Raw genomic sequence first — 17,149 nt, 5'->3', positions numbered from 1 at the left:
TGTTATTTTGTCTCACGGCTCTGCTGGCTCCAATCATAGTCCGTTACAAGTTCAGCACAATATGCCTCGGTAGTAATTCTGTTTTTAAGCCACAGTTTTTCAGGATTACTTCCATTAATGCATTAAAGGACAGGAAGCGCCCAAATCACAGACAAGTGCTATGTTGGAGCGACTGAAATATGTAAAACCTTCCTTCCATCACTAGACCGACAAACTGCATCGCACTAGCTGTGTTCCAGGCCCTAACACCAGTGTGTTGATTCAGGTTTGAAAAAGCCAAAAGTAACAACAATAACAACCGTTCAGCAAATTATAGGCCCGATTACGACCTTGGCAGTCTATTGACCGCCAGGGTCGCAGTGGCAGTCTGACAACCGCAATATGACCGCGGCACGACCGCCAGCTCTGCCAGTACACCGCGTCCCAACGGGCTGGCAGTCCTAATCCGCCAGAGCAGCGCTGCCCTGGGGATTACGACCCCCCTCTACATGAGCGGTTACATGGCGGTGGCACCGACATGTCAAGGCTTGCGGAGATGTGGTACAGGGTGCCCCAGGGGAGCACCTGCACTGCCCATGTACTTGCCATGGGCAGTGCAGGCCCCCCCCCCGAGCAGCCTCTTTGCGAACGGGTGCTGGTGCACCATACACACTACAGCATTGCCGCCAGCTCGATTACGAGCTGGACAGAATGCTGTAGGCCGTTTCCTGCTGGGCCAGCGGGTAGAAATTCTGCGGTTGCCCACTGACCCAGTGGGAAACTCATGATGGGGCCCGCAGTAAGGAGGCCACACTGGTGGCAACCTGCCAGTCGGTACTTTGAGGGACAATGTAAACCATCCGCCAAAGTCATATTGACCTCCTATGTCTTCCTACTAGTTTGCAAGAACATCCTGAGCATGCAGTGTCAAGCCACAGTCATCAAATGTGTGTAAGCTGCACTAAGTCATTTGGACTCAAGCAAAAACTCTATTAGCATCATGCCTCTACAGTCTTGTTCTACATACAACAGGTCCAATGCCTCAAAGCCAATCAACCATTTAGCTACCAACTGTATCTGCTCCACTGGAAAATAAAGCTTCAAATCTGGAGCACCCAGGCCACCCTCTGCCTCAGGTAACTGCAGTTTCCTCAGTGAACATCTATGCTGTTGTACCCGATATCAAATCCAACAGCAGTCCGTTCACCTTACCAAGCAACGGACATTACAAATGTACGGGTAGTATTGCAAAGAAAGAAAGCAGCCTTTGTATAAAGATTACCTTGGAGATAGCTATTCTACCTTGTACTGCTAAAGAAAGCTTTCTCCACAGATCTCAACGTTCATCCCTACTGCTTCCATGTCAGAAAAAGCTTGGAATAAACAAGCCTTGACACTTGGCAACATCACCTGTGCAAATCACTGTGACTGCACTCAACGGAAACATAGTGAGCTGCACTCCTTCTTCTAAGATGCAAAATGCACTATAACAGTGCACACTGCACAGAATACAAAGGTAACGTGCCTTGTGCAATTATCACAAATGCCTCACAGAAACACAGTACCCGCACTACTTAAAAAAAAAACAAAGACCTGGTAAAAATCAATAATTAGCGGTGATTAAATAAATAAAATTCCACAGATAAGGTCCAACAATGTAAAAAAAACTTGATTGCCATTGTGACCTGCTGATGCTAATTATCCGAGGCATCCTGCAGGTGATGAAGCTTCTTTACTACGTTAACAGCTTCTTCATATAGCAGCACAGTTAGCTGTAACCAAAGTCCCCATAGACAACAGTATGCGTACAATAATTTAGCAATTGTCTCCCTATGACCAAGCAGAACAGTCCCAGATCATACAGCAGAAATACATTTATTAGCCCAGTTGTTTCTTATTATCTCAAGGCAACGAACACGACAAAGTGTCACTGGTTTACAATATCTGAGCACATACCATCCCACCACAAAATCTCATCTCCTCAGTAGAAAAACTTTATTCAGCAAACCTTTGCCATTTTATGAAGAACAGAGTAGAAGAAAGGGGTGTTCGGTCCCCACCATCAATTTTTTATCTGCTACAATCAAATCTTAACAGGGTGCAAACACATCTCCATTTATGCTCTTCCTTGACATAATGTAGGACTGGAGTGATGTCAGTATGTGAGATTTAGAAAGGCAGGGCGGTGACAGAGCAAATTCAATGAATAGGTGCAAAACGTGAGTTAGGAAAAGAATGTAGGAATAACTGATAACAGGAATGACTCAAAAGAAGCAAACAAAACTGTTAGAAAATAGCTCATTAGTTGTGGCCTGCATAAGTGAAGGGTCCACATTTGTCCTCCACTGGGAACCAAACACCCTATCATAGCCCTGGACTCTCACAGTGTAGCAGAGCAGTCCAAGGCCTACTCAAGGGAGGTGGTGTGGGCCAGTAATCACCATTCACAAGGACACAACAATAACACTCAATAAATGATTGTCCAATCTGTGCTTTTTCTTTTATAATAGAAAAACGTAAATTTATTACACACACACTACTCAATACTATGCAGCAATTTACAAATATACACAAGCTGATGGAAATACTTTTGGATGACATACGTAGCATAATTATTATTACTCCTCCAAAAGGGAAGTCTAGATCCACAAGGCACATGTCAGAACATTCACTTGGTTTAAGAATGTAATACTGTAATATCACTTTGAATGAACGCGCTTACTATGGCAATAAAGCATGTTTACGGAACCCATGAGTAGTTGTCAGCGTCATTACTTTTTTAAAACAATCACAAGTTAAAATGTCTAAGCATGTATAGGGTAATCGGGGCCATCATAATTACCCTTAGCATGAAATATGCACTTAAAACATAGTCCATGAGGGCAACAGGTTAAAATCACAACATCTATGTAGTTATAGTTCTTCAACCCCTAGAGGGTGTTTGCAGTGTTTCATCATGACGGTATTCCCGGTCTTCATTTTTTTTCCACAGGGCCCAGGGAAGGAGTCCTGGGCCCCCACTTGGGAAACAGGGAGTGCAACAGCACTCTCCTTAGGCAGGCTCCTCCTTGGGGCCCAGGGGTGGAGTCCTGGGCTCCTCCTTCTCTTCCTCTTTTGGTTTCTTGCTTTTGGGGCAGCCCTCAGGCCCTGGCCCACCCCGGGGTCACAGATAAAAACAGTGGTGAAGCCCCACGTGCTAGTGCTGAAAAGGTCACCAATCTTCCAACAGCCATAACTCAAGCCCCTTTGGGTCGATTTTGACCATTCTGGTCTCATCTCGCTCTGGAAGGTGAGCCCTTGCCACCCGACACACTCTTGTCCGTCCTTAAAGATTCCCAACTTGGTAGGGAGCAAGTCTCACTGGCTCCCTGCGCCTGCCTTTCACTATGGGCAGCGCACCCTCCTTGCGCAGAAGCCCATTTTTTCCCCAACTGGTCCTCCGGGGTTGTAAGGGGACCAGCTTCCCTTGTCCTGGGGTGTTCCCCACTGGGCCTGGGGTCAATCAGAGGCAGAGTCCTTGAAGCAGTGGGCAGTCAAGGAGTCCTTCCTTCCAGTTGTCCATGGCTCCAGCCTCCAGTTCCAGTGTTCTGCAGGAAAAACACCTCTGAGAGAGAGCTCTCTCTCCTGTGCAGGACCTTTTAAGTTGGGGTGGAAGTGTCCAGCAGGGCTGCGCCTCTCCTATCCCGAGATGCCACACCACCTCTCCTCCCCTGTCCCAACCTGCCTGCGCAGTCTTCTGGGATTGCTCAAAATAGCGCCAGCCCGGAGTCAGTTGCCACATGTGCTCTGCGGGTCTCAGCTCCACCCCTCCCTGACATCCCTGCCAGGGCCTTCCCAGCAAATCTTCAAAGAAGCCCCCCCTCTGGTTTGACTCCAGAGGTCGGGGCTCCCTCCTCTGTTGAGTAGTCCGGGGGAGGCCCTGATCCTGGCAGAAGATGACAGCTGGCTAATCGATGCAAAGCCATGTTCCTGCAGCTGGAGAGAACCATAATTAATCCAGCCCAGCAGGGTCAAAAAAGGTCTGGGCTCTGACCCTGAGCTGCATCAGAGAAGAATGACATTCCTGGATGACCCTTAAGCTGTACAGATATGCCTTTGTACTCTACAGCAGGGTCCTTTTCATATAGGTTACAGTGTACACTGGTGTGACTCTGGAGTCTGTGGATTGTAGGGAACTGGAGTTGCACCCTAGGGCAGCCTTTCACATAGGAATATAATGGAGTGTTACTACATTCATGACAGTAAAGCACATGGACCTTCCCTACATGTGAACAACCACATTATAAGGCCTAATCCAGGCCACCAGCCACTCTGCACAATCCCTTCTGCGCCAGGCTGCCTATGTGCAGAGCTAGGGCTGCTCACAACAGGAGTCTCCTCCGTGAGCCTCCACACATGTGCACAAGTGGTCACGTGTAACCGGTCACGTGCCTCTTACCCTTGCTGCGTCGCAGCAGCCTTGTCTTAAAAGGCGGGCACTGCCAATAAACATGTCCAGTCCATTTTACCATGAGTTTACCGTGGGTGAGTCACAGGCTATGAGGCTCACTTACAGGAAAAGGTCAAAAACCAGGTGATCCAAAAGCAAAAACAATCTGGGCGGATCAGATGGTCAGAACTGCCTTCTCACAGAAACCAGCGTTATAAAACAGAGCAAAAAATAAAACACCTATGATTACAGAGCTTTAACATTTTCGAAAACATCGGAAAACATTGAAAAAAATCATCAGAATTCACAACAAGTAAAAAGTGACAACACTAAAGCCTAATCACAACATTATTTTTTAGGCCCAGATTTGTGCCAGGTGTGGACAATAACATTGCTCACTGCAGATGCTTTTTCCAGAATTGGACTGGCCTATAGAGCAATCAGACAGTGTCCGATGGGCTGGTCTGAAAGATCAGTGTGGGAACCAGTTTTTTAGCAGTTTTGGACTCGTTTTATGGCCAGGTGGGCCAGTTTTCACCTATGGTTTATTTTACACATATTACCACTTTTTTAACTATATGCGTTGCTAATGTGGAAAACGTTAAAATCGGTGCCTGTTCTTTTGTCCCAGTCTGACCCTGGCTTTGTCTTATTCACAGCGGCACAGATTCTGTGGGCTGGTGCCGGGAGTGGATAGGTAGGTCAAAAACAATTCAAAATAAGCAGGACTGACAGTAGTCCTTGTCTAGTGGGGCATGCAGACAGGGCAGCTCCCTGAGGGACGTTGACGACAGGAGAGAAAATGTGATGTTTTATTATAAGCATGACTGAAATGAATATGTCAGCCATTCATTACAAAAGCAGATAAACTGGCAAGTGTAGCTTATTATGGGGATGTGAATGAGCTATCAGCTGATTGAGTTGGATTACAGGACCTTGGTCAGACAGACCTTGTGCCCAACCTGTGCATCGCCACAGAGTAGGATGCCTCTGAGGGGGAATGAGAAAAGGGTATGACCATAGGCCATGCCCTACACCCAACCCCACACCATACACAGCCAAACGCCATGCAAATGGGGAAATAGGCCTCTGTGCCCAACTCCATGCCGCCCTCGCCACGGACTAGTAATCCATCTATGACATCATTGATAACATCACTGCAACATCTGCAAGGCGGGGGTGAATAATAGTTACATTAGGGCACGTGTTACAGTTACTTGAGATAACAATAATTGATTAATTTTCAGTGGTTTTGTTTAAAACAGTACGTTTTAACAGCACTTATAACCTAACTATAAAGTCTCTTTAACTTTTGTTTTTTTCAGTGAATTTCTAAGTTTGTTTTATTTAATGTTAGATATTATTACAACTCCTAACTATAATATCACTTTAATGTTTGTTTTTCTCAGCGAATATATTTATAATGGTAGGCTGGCGGAACTTGTCCTAATAAAGGGGCTTCTTACACTTCATTTAGGGGGGGGTCTGTAATTTGTCGAGCTGTTTGGCCAAAGGGAAGTGTGAGGGGGCATACCCAGCATTTTCTCCCTATGGCAGCAAAAAATCTAAGGCCAGCCGTGATCCAGCCAATCTTGTGCTGCAGCTCCTCCAGCTAGGGAACTGAATCTTGCAACCAGGTTTTCTGGACTTGCAGCAAGGGCACTAGTTAACTCCAGCCTGAACACGAGTCCAGCACTCAGGACAGTGAAATATTGACCTGAAACAGAAGGCTTCCACCCAGCTGCACCACCTGGGCATCATCGCCATGCAACTGAACTACTGCTTTGGGAGGAGGGAGTGGACGTTCGACTCAGAGAAATGCATAGAGATCATACATACCTTCAGCAGGCTGTCCAGATCGCAGATCTTTTTAGGAAAGTCAGCTCCAACCAGGGCTTGGACCTAAAAGTTTAAAAAAAAAAAGACACTGATGACCTAAGGTAACTGGAGCAAGAAGCTCATACAGACAGGGCACTGCTGTGTGCAAGGCCAGCAGTCTCAGGGAACAGCTGAGATGAAGCTCACGCTGATCAGGATGTAGCCCCGATAAGGGGACCATGGACACAGGGCATTGCTGGAAGAAGGTTGCTCTAGAGAAGCGGCTGCAAGGAATCTCACACTTAGGCCACTGCTGGGAGGAGGCTTACACTGAAGATACTGCTAGAGGATGGTTCACACTGAGGGCACTGCTGGGAGGAGGCTTACACTGAAGATACTGCTGGAGGATGGTTCACACTGAGGGCACTGCTGGGAGGAGGCTTACACTGAAGATACTGCTGGAGGATGGTTCACACTGAGGGCACTGCTGGGAGTAGACTCATACTGAGGATACTGCTGGGAGGAAGCTTACACTGAAGATACTGCTGGAGGATGGTTCACACTGAGGGCACTGCTGGGAGGAGGCTTACACTGAAGATACTGCTGGAGGATGGTTCACACTGAGGGCACTGCTGGGAGGAGGCTTACACTGAAGATACTGCTGGAGGATGGTTCACACTGAGGGCACTGCTGGGAGGAGGCTTACACTGAAGATACTGCTGGAGGATGGTTCACACTGAGGGCACTGCTGGGAGTAGACTCATACTGAGGATACTGCTGGGAGGAAACTTACACTGAAGATACTGCTGGAGGATGGTTCACACTGAGGGCACTGCTGGGAGGAGGCTTACACTGAAGATACTGCTGGAGGATGGTTCACACTGAGGGCACTGCTGGGAGGAGGCTTACACTGAAGATACTGCTGGAGGATGGTTCACACTGAGGGCACTGTTGGTAGGAATCTCACTCTGGAACTCAATCTTACCTGTGCGTTCAATTCCATCCAAAACTCTTTCACCTATGGACAAAAAAAAGGGACGCTGTTAGAAGCATAAAGCACAAAGTGGGCTGCAGCTACTTGACAAAATGAGATATGCTGTCTGCAGTACGTATGTGGTATGAGGTACAGTGTCGGCAATAGAATGGAGTGGGACTGTGTGCAGTCTAGCATGCAAGATGATGGTGGAGATGCAGTCTTACTTTCAGGGCTAAGTTTGAGGACCAAGTGTTTGTAAGAAAATATATGAGGAGCTGTCTGGTCTGAGTGGTAGATGTGAAGTGCAGCATATACTGCTGGGAGAGGTCAGATGTGCAGTCTAGCCACCAAAGTAGTGTAAAGGAGCACCTGGGCAGTACAGCACCTTTCTAGGATGTAGTGTGAGATGTGGGAATTACTCGATCTAAACAGCAGGATAAGGTGTGAAGTTTAGACTAGGTTGTGTGGGTCACAGGGTTTGGTGCAGTTTGGGCAGCACAGAACACTGCAGACAGGGCTGCCTGGTTATACATGCGAGCTGCACTCTTGCTGCATGGTGAAGTGTGAGGTGTAACAAGGATGAAGCATAGTGAGAGTCGTGGTCCCTCCTCACACTCAACAATAGTAACAGCATATTACAATCTGCACATCTGAAAGTATGCTATACTATAAGCACCCACACACACACACGAAGGTTTTTGCACTTTTAATAAAGTCCCCATTGAATAACCTGCACCAAGCTTGAAAGGAAGAAATGTTTAGGTTCACATCGATATGCATGGAATATTTGGTGCAGATTGGTCAAACAGATCAAAAGTTACAAGGGGTCCCCACTCATTTTCACTTACCAACAAAATGAGCTTATCTTTAGAAGATGTTTCTGCATGCATAACTCCTAAACTGAGGATTGGATACATTCAGTACCGTTTCTTGGTTTGGTTAAAATTGGTTACAGCCATTTGGAAATTATACTGCAAAATGAGGGCATTCAATGTGTATGTCAAAGTATATGCCAAACATTGGGAGAAATGGTAAAAAATATGAGGATAAGGAATAAACATAGCAAGAGAGTCGATGCTACATTATTCATGAGTATTCCCATCAACTTACGAATATCTATTCATAGACATATATACATGTATACACAAAATACCCATGCCTTGCCTAATGACAGGAGTTAATTTCCTCGCTTGTCTATATGCCATCACCCATGCTCTATTTGCAAACATGGGAATGCGTGGGTGAATATTAACACCTCCCTACAGACCAAAGTATTGTACTGGTCACAGAAAAGCATTGTACAATTTTTTAGCTCCCTCTCACCTCTGAGCAAGTTGAAGGGGCAATGGAGTACACCAACCCACATTTTAGGCAAGTGATAGGGGATGCTGGCATACACTAGCCCTGAAAACAGACAAAAGATGGGATGAATGAATGCTTGTAAATATTATGAACCGCTGCCAGTCGCTTTGGGTAGCATTTATACCCATTACTTCTACACTCTGCCACCCCAGACAGTTGCCCGCCTTATGCAAATCAGTATTGGCCGAGATTCTCATGGGAGCAGTACATTCCGAAATGCCTGGTAAAGCAGCTTCCAGAAGGGAAAACAAGCAACCCAGATCAGTTCCGGCCTTTTTTAGGCCTTAGAGTGAAATACAGCTTTGATCCTGCAGCACAGAGAGCAAGGGACCCACCTTTGAGATAACCCTGGACACCTTCGGTATTTCATCAAACAAAAAGAAGGTTGGGGAAGGAATACTTGCAATTAGTGTAAATCACTTGCATCCTAACCCATTGTTTTTCACCCACTGTGCCACTCTAGACAGAGACCTGCATTATGCAAAGAGGCAGTGGGGTCCTTGGAGCAAAAGAGGCCAGGCTGCATCAACAGTCAGAAGCACAGAGCATGATACTGGCAGATTGTATATGTATGTTTGTATATGCTATTTCTATAACACAAACCTACCCAAAAGGCAGCGATGTATATGGTCAAAGGCAGGCTAAAGCCAACAAGTAATAGGAGAAGAATCTGAGTTGTGAACTGTTAATACATTTCTGATATAGTTTTCTTTTAAGAGGTAAGCCTTCATCTCTTTCCTAAATTGACGCTGTGCTTGGTCCTGACGGATATGGGGATGTTGTTCTACATCAGGATGCTTAGATGAAAGTGGTGTTTTGTCTTGTTTTTTCTTTTTTACATTTCTTGGTCTAAAGGTGTCCTGGCTGCAGGTAGCTGGGAACTATCAGAGATTGTGAATGTTTCTGCCAGATAAGCTGGAGTGCTATTCTTGTTGGCTCTGTAAATGATGCAGCAAGTTTTGAAGATGGTACAGGCTGGCAAGAAGAGTCAATGGAGTTCCATAAGGATAGGGGTGATGTGATCATATTTCTTCAGGCCCTGTATGAAACGTGCTACAGCACGGTTGATGACCATAACAGGTTCCAGTGTGTAGGCTGGGAGGCCATGGAGTAGGGCACTTTCAAATAGGCAAGAGGGCTAATACGTCGTGCAGTGTAAAATCTGCCACTGTATTGCCTATCAGTCCTTTTCTCTATGTTCCAGTCCCTTGCACCTAGTGGATTTAAGCTTTGAGTGCTCAGGCTCGTTACCCTGAGACAGTTAAGTGACTACAGACAACAGATGCAACGAGTAGCACACCAGTATTGTGGCGATGGGACACAAGTGGTGATGGGACACAAGTGGTAAATGGCAGTACCTACATAGTATACGTTTCCATGACCCAAAGAAATGATCTTTCAGGTGTTCTTTTCTTTTAATTCAATCAACACCAGGGACAAGTCCGTGTTTTAATGTTTTACTGAAATATTTCATGTACTACTGTTTTTTTTTCACTGAAGCTTTCCCTTTTTTGAGTCCATACTTCGTTTAATTCTTCGCAGAGACTGCCATTGACTCCAGGACACTCACTGGTGCTTCAGGAGCCTGGGGGGGTCTTCGTTTGTTTATGGATTTGTCTACACACGACCCGACTAGGTAGTCAAGTCACACCACGCTGGGAATCTCCTGCTTTCAGTGTCAGTTCCCCCACCCTCTGGAGATACCGGATCCTCTGTGTTGCAGATCCAGCGTTGCTCTGTCACTACCCACACCAACCATGAAAAATCTGGGATGAACGCCCAACCATGTGCTCGCTGACTTCTAGCATATTATGTGCAATAATCTGAAACGAATGCTGCAAACACCATCAAATCAAACATCATTAAAAAAATGTACTAACCATCAACCCCTGATGTTAGTTAAGGCAACAGGCACTATGGCAAAACTTCAAAGTCAATAACATCACTTGTGTGGTGTGAGTAATGTTTTTCTTTAAGTTAAACGACAGAGAAGCTACAATACTAGAAAATGTGCACTGGGCATAGGATGGTCAAATGCCTTAATGTTTTTCTATCTGTTGTGCAAAACATTATGGGGCATATTTAAGAGCCCCTAGCACCACCTTAGCGCAGCCATAGTGTCATTTTTTTTTATGCTAAGGCAGCGCTAAAGTGGCTTTTCTGCCGCGCTATATTTACAAAGTGGTGCAATGCATGCATTGCGCCACTTTGTAACCCCTTGCACCACATTATGCCTGCGCCAGGCATAATGTATGCAAAGGGGGTGTTCTGGCGCTAGGAAGCCTGCAAAAATTGCACAGTGAAATTGAAATGATTTCACTGCACCATTATGGCGTCATTTTTAACCCCTGCTCAGAGCAGGCATTAAAATAACACTTACGCTAGTGTAGCAAAGTGTCACAATAGCATCAAAAATGTTGACGCTATGGTTCTAACGACCACCATGGTGTGCCATATTATAAATATGGCACAACCATGGTGTTGTTAGATGCCAGTAAGGGGCGCAAGAAAAGTGAGTCTATATCTTTTCTTTGTTTTAATGTTTACCAACTGAATGCAAAAAGAACAAATGATGGACAGAATGCTGAAAAACGTCAAACATCGGGGGGTGGAATTTATTAAAATATCTACTTGTCCATGGGACAGGTTGCTTCTGGAATCTACTTGTCCTGTAAACAAAATCTGCTTGTCCCTCTGGTGCCATGTAGTGCGGTGAAACATTATGGCAGCAATCTCATTATGTAAGAGCTCTGGTAATAGCCTCTTCTGGTTATGCCAGGGCTACTACTATAGTAGAGCATGAATACTTTCAATTTCAATCCCTACTATAGTAATTTCCGTATTTTGCCACCTTTCCGCAGATCTACATACTGGGACTGTAGGAAGCCGTTAGCAATATTTCCAGGAATGGAATGCCTTTGAATCTGCAAACCTACTACCTTGCATGTTTGAAAAAGTCAAAAATATACATTATAAGCAGTCTCTCGGGCATGGAAAGGATCATAAAAAACTTGCATGTTTTAAGTATTTTCACCAGTTCTTCTCTAATCTTTTCCCATAATGAGAAAGGTTGGAAATTTACTCCTGACAATGGGAGAAGTAGATGTTTTCCAGGGTTGATAAAAAAAGTGGTTGGAGGGAAAGTGAACTTGTAAACATTCAATATATTTTCACATGAGCAAATCTACAAATGCATATTTGCTCATGTGAAAATACAGTACACAAATATTTCCTAGGAGTACAATTTCCTGGACTACTTCTGTAAGTTCTTGTGAATTCATGGAACCTACTAATTCAAAGACATATACCATGGGTGCACTTTTGTGACTTTAAGAATTGGGGCCCTAATTAGGTCTGGCATTAACAAAGACATTTTTTTTTAATTAAACTTCTTTTTCTCTCTCTATTTATCGACTAGCTTTACTGTGAGTGATCGCATTCTGCTCTTCCACAAGGATCATATGGGCACACAAAGTCGTTTTGTTCAGTGCCTGGAAATACTGTGGCAATCAGTGGCATAACAAAACCGGAGGGGGCTCCCCTGCAAAGACATGGAGCCCCCCTCCAGACTCACTCAAGGCAGGTGTTGTGCTGAAGGGGGCCACCTGGATGGGGGCTGCTGGGCCTTTGTTATGCCACTGTTATGCCAGTGTTTGTTGCAATGGTGAGGGCCTGGCAGCTCCCACAACATTAAAGTGGTACAAAATCCATGTCAAAACAAGACATTCATTGATGAAACCAAAAGACTCACAAAAAGAAATAATGGAACAGTTGGCTTTGCCAGTGCTTGTTTATTTTCATGCTTCCCATAATCTTTCTGAAAATGGCTACACTGATTTTCCATTGGGTATTTTTCGGGGAAATACTAGCATGCATCAATATATTTCACTAAATGACACTTCAAATAAATAGCACCTAAAATTTCATAGTAGCGAAATGTTTTTTTCCTACTTGCATCATTTTTTCCCTAATATTTCTATTTGAAAGCAAAGAATCACTCTTGCTTACAAGTTTCTGTAAACATTTGCATCTAATCAGAGAGCATTCTGGGAGCATTATACTTAGCCTCATATTGTTAAACCTTTCAAAACGTGTGTACACTTTTTTTTACTGAAACCACTGTCAGTAGTGCAGTGTGACATTAAAATGTTTATTTACAGCGCTCACCCTAATAATGAACGCTTTTCATTAATGAACCATAGATACAAGTTCAAACAGCATTGACTTATGGACACCCATATTACCACAACTGCAGACAGTTCCCTTCTCTATAAACTGGCAGCCAAAAGGTTTGTGCTGCAGGGGGTTGGACCTACTTGTCCCATGGACAAAATAAACATGAAAACTTGTTGCCCTTGACCCCAAACAATATGTCCTGGACGATAGGAGTTTCACATCCCTGAAACATTCACCCCCAGTCACAGATCTGGGCCTATATCCATGTTTTTTTGCTCGCCTCACCATTCCAGTTTGGACCCAGCCATATGCAAATCACTTTTGACTGCTCCCCATGGGAAAAGTCCAGCCCGAACGTCCAGACCACGTCTTCCCTGGACCAGAAACAAGCATCCTAGGACCAGTTTTAGGGTGTCACCACTCACCAGCCAAGTTAGTTTGAATCCGGTGTCATAGAGAGCACGGGACCCACGTCTGGGCATACCCTTTCCACTTAGGGTGACAAATGCAAAATTAACAGATGGACGGAATGCTGAACAATGTCAAACATTCACCCCCAGTCACAGATCTGGGCCTGAATCCAGCAAATACAGCACTCCTCTCACTTCATCCTATAATCCCATAGAAACGCTCAATAAAATGTATGAAACAATAAAAAACTTGAAGGGTAATCCCATTTTACCCATTTTACACTTATGGCACAGTATGGTAAAGCAGGAAATGGAGTCTCACTGAGACTAAATTGGCCGACGCCCTTGCAACTCCAAAATAACAAGAAACGGGGCTGTGCAGTCTGACAAGTAATAGAATACATGGCATCACGCTCTCAAAGGAGGTCATGGATTGATTATAAAATGAAACCACTCACATTTAATGCAATTGGCATACCTCTAATGCCATGGTCAATGGCATGGCCAATGCACTACTTACCAGTTCAACTTTTATTTGAGCCTTAGGAGACCCCTCACTTGACATTTTATCATAACTCCCTTTAGAACTTCAGTAAATCATTTCTGCGACTGAATCAAATACATTATTTGGTGTTACGTTATTGCCTTCAGAGACCAGTGCCTTTCCTACACTCTCTGCTGGCTAGAATACGTACTTTTGCTGAGGCTGATTAAACATATCACTCGGTCCAATCATTCACAACTTTCTCTCAGTCTGACTTGCTTATCTGTAAATGTCAGCGAAAGTGTTCTGTTACTTCAGTGCAACCAAACATAGGATTCTGACGGTTCATCTTAGTACTAGTTCTCAAAGGTTCCTCCTCTGAACCTTCAACTCTAAATTGAAGAAAGATGTTTGGCTCACCAGTTTATGGCTTTAGACACCGGAGGACTCCCTGAGCGTTAACTAGAGGCTATCTGCATCAAGGCATCATCAGGGAAAATTAAATAGGATACAGCTCCTAGCCTAGGCCACTTTGTGCTGGCAGACTATAATCTAAGTTGTTTCGTTAACGCCCCCAATTTCGCTGCCATTCAACTTACCTCATCCTTCTTCAGCAAAGCACCAGCCCTAACATTCCCATGATGCCATCACAGGGCGCTTCGGCTCTGGTTAGCAGTGGAATATTCAGTATAAGTGTGACATACATAAACATTACAACAGTAGAACATCTAAACCATCAACGCACTCTCTATAAAGTAAATGAATCAAATGTCACCAGTACTTAATTTGTAAAATAATGAGTGCCAGTACCCAAACTGCTGCCCAGAAGCCTGCGGCCGGCCCTATTAAATGTCAATGTGCTGAATACGAAGGCTACATAGTGCTGACTCAACCTCAGGCCTTTTTAATCCACTACCAGACATTCCCTACCCCTTTATTTCACTCTTCCAGGTTGCTGCATTCTCTCTTGAAGACGTTTTTTTCCTTCTCTCTCTTCCTCCTGTTTTCCGGTTCGCGTGTGTTTCCCTCTCGCTCTCAGGAAAAATAGGTGGCGAGGAAAAAAATGTGTTGTCCCCACAAATGTAAGCAGTGACCACCCATTGGCTCAAATGAAACACTGAATTAAATGCAAAAAAGAAGTGTGTGTACTGATATTTTAAACGACAATTATGGTATGCTCCTTTTACCATCAACTTATAGCGCTAGTTTTGACAAAACAGGAGTGTTTTATAGAGCTTGCTACCTACATTAACTGAGCCTATTTCTAAGCATCCCTAATGTTTACAGATAAGAGATTAAATAAATAAGGAGATTGTGAGGCCTAAGACTCCATTTCATTACAATTCAATAACCAAGTTATTTCCTTTGAACACTTCACTCGCTAAAGGTAGCAACAACAAGCAGTGAAGAATTACCGCAGGGTGTGGCAGAGGGACAGTCTCAGATCTAGCATAGGCTAATACTGTAAAACCTGTCTCTTCTAGATTAATTTAGAGGGCTGTATGGAATGAAACCCACACTCAAAATAACTCCACGACTCACTGTCCACATCATATTCATCCTTCACTCCACCTACACCCAATTTATATCGACCTGTCCTCAGACCCTCACCTGCTGGCATCAATGCAGCACTCCGCCATCCCACAGAACGTACTTTTTGGCCCCTAGGAAAATGTTTGGGAGTACCCATAGTGTACAGCATCACTAAACACCACTGGCAAAGTCAAAAAAGTCCCAAAGTTGAGATAAACTGGTTTTGCCAATGCTTGCTGTGAACAGTAGGCCTAGGCGGAGCTTGCGGAGTTCCGCAAAGTGACCAAAAAGCTCCTCCGTGCTCTGCGGAGTTCCGTGAAGCAGTGGAGTGTGTTTACCCCGCGCTGTAAAATCAGTGCAAACGACACCACTCACAGCTTTTCTACTGGAGCTGCAGCTTCTTCAACTCAAACGTGTTTCTCAATACAAGCGGTAGCGACTGCCCACGGTGAGAAATCTTGCCGGAAGGTGGTCTGGAGTAAGGTTTTCCTCGCTCGCCAACTTAACGTTGGTGAGCCCGAGCAAGAAAAAAACGCTGCTCTGCTACGCTGAGTTGAGGGGGGGAAAAAAACCTGCGAGCGGAGTTCACTGCCAACCCCTAGTGAACTGCTGATAAAACTCCTGGGCTTTAGCAGTTCCCACAGTGGCCCACTTCAAAGGGCTTAAGGTTGGGTATGCCCTTTTTGCAACGCCTACTTGCTGAGTCACTCTGCCAATAGCACTCGGCTTGCTGTGTTTTTTGTTCGCATGATTCCAACGTTAAAAGACATACTAAAACGTACACGCTGCAATGTGCTGTTGGCCTAAAAGCCTCAGATCTGCCACTGCAGTGTCTGTGTGTGCAGCCTTGCACTGTCAGTACGACCTGGCTAGTTTACTCACTTGCCGGGCCCAAACTTTCCCTTTTACTAGGGAGAACTGGCTGAGTCACAAGCATACGACAATCTGCAATCATTGGCAGTGTGCCCCTCGAGAGTTGTGCCAACCTGCAACCATGTTGAGCGCCTGCCTGCACTCTTGGGGGATTATGTAGCGCCCCTGCGGAGTCTGCTGCCACCCAGTGTCCAGAGCAGATACATCCCCACCCAAGTGTGTGCTTCCCCCGACCCGTGCGTAACGTACATTATGGTTAAAAGAGAGATTTTGAAAATAACTGGCGGTGAACGATGAATTGCCCCGGTGGCCTACACTTTCGGAAGACTGAAGTGAAGTTATATTTGGCTTCAAAGAATGTGAGCATTCTGTATGGATCAAGAATGTTGGCATGTGTGTCCGTGCTGCCCCAGTCACTAGTTTTACTACCCCGGGGCTAGTACTACCCCCTGTGAACGGTGTCGCAAGTGCCTCTCACCTTCTGCCTGGCTTCCGACTTCACGTGTAGAGATGCCATCATGAGATCCCGGTGCGCCGCCGACTCAAGCCTTGCGACGTTTGCGGACTTCTTTTCCTGCTTTTTCGCTCCCTTTCCACCTCTATATTTTTAAGTATGTGCTTCTCCTTTTGTGCTTATGTCCTCAAGTACGTTTCTCCCCTCCGTCCAAGGCTGGCAAGTACTCCGCGCCGTTTCTGCTTCTCTTTCCGCCTGTGTTCGGATCTCAGTCTCGGGCAGATTGCAAACAGAAAGCGAAACCTAGAAGGGACTTCCCAACAGAGACGGGAGGGAGCTCAGTCGGTGGGAGGGAGTTGAGGTGAGGAGGCGGGACCAAAGGAGCGAGATGAGCAAAGTGGTGGGCAAGCTAAAGACCGTGCAACGTCCCGACAACGAGCAGGAAGACGCGGGCACTCTGAGCAGATGCACGTGTTGTGTTGTCGTATACGGTGAGCGATAGAGATGGCGGCGATTGAAGCTCTGACAGAAAAGTGATTACCTACGAATAATGACGAGATGGGGACTGTTCTTCACTGCGGATCCCGGAAAAGGTTTCGTGTTTTTTTTTTTTGTATATAGTAATGTCTGACGGCTGAGTGGACTCACTGAAACA

General features: G+C 45.3%; 1 protein-coding gene across 1 annotated transcript in view; it reads right to left on the bottom strand.

The window, feature by feature from the left end:
* Nucleotides 1-16,876, bottom strand: part of PSME1 (proteasome activator subunit 1) — a 96,686-nt gene extending 79,810 nt beyond the window's left edge. The window contains exons 1-3 of the mRNA XM_069238132.1: nt 16,519-16,876; nt 7,212-7,244; nt 6,248-6,310 (exon numbers count right to left, since the gene is read on the bottom strand). Coding sequence (XP_069094233.1) covers nt 6,248-6,310; nt 7,212-7,244; nt 16,519-16,560 — 138 coding nt within the window. The 5' untranslated portion in view covers nt 16,561-16,876. The remainder of the gene's footprint in view (nt 1-6,247; nt 6,311-7,211; nt 7,245-16,518) is intronic.
* Between the last annotated feature and the right edge of the window lie 273 nt (nt 16,877-17,149).

Source organism: Pleurodeles waltl, chromosome 6, assembly GCF_031143425.1.
Source record: "Pleurodeles waltl isolate 20211129_DDA chromosome 6, aPleWal1.hap1.20221129, whole genome shotgun sequence".
Taxonomy (NCBI): Eukaryota; Metazoa; Chordata; class Amphibia; order Caudata; family Salamandridae; genus Pleurodeles; species Pleurodeles waltl.
This window is presented reverse-complemented; position numbering and strand designations above follow the sequence as displayed.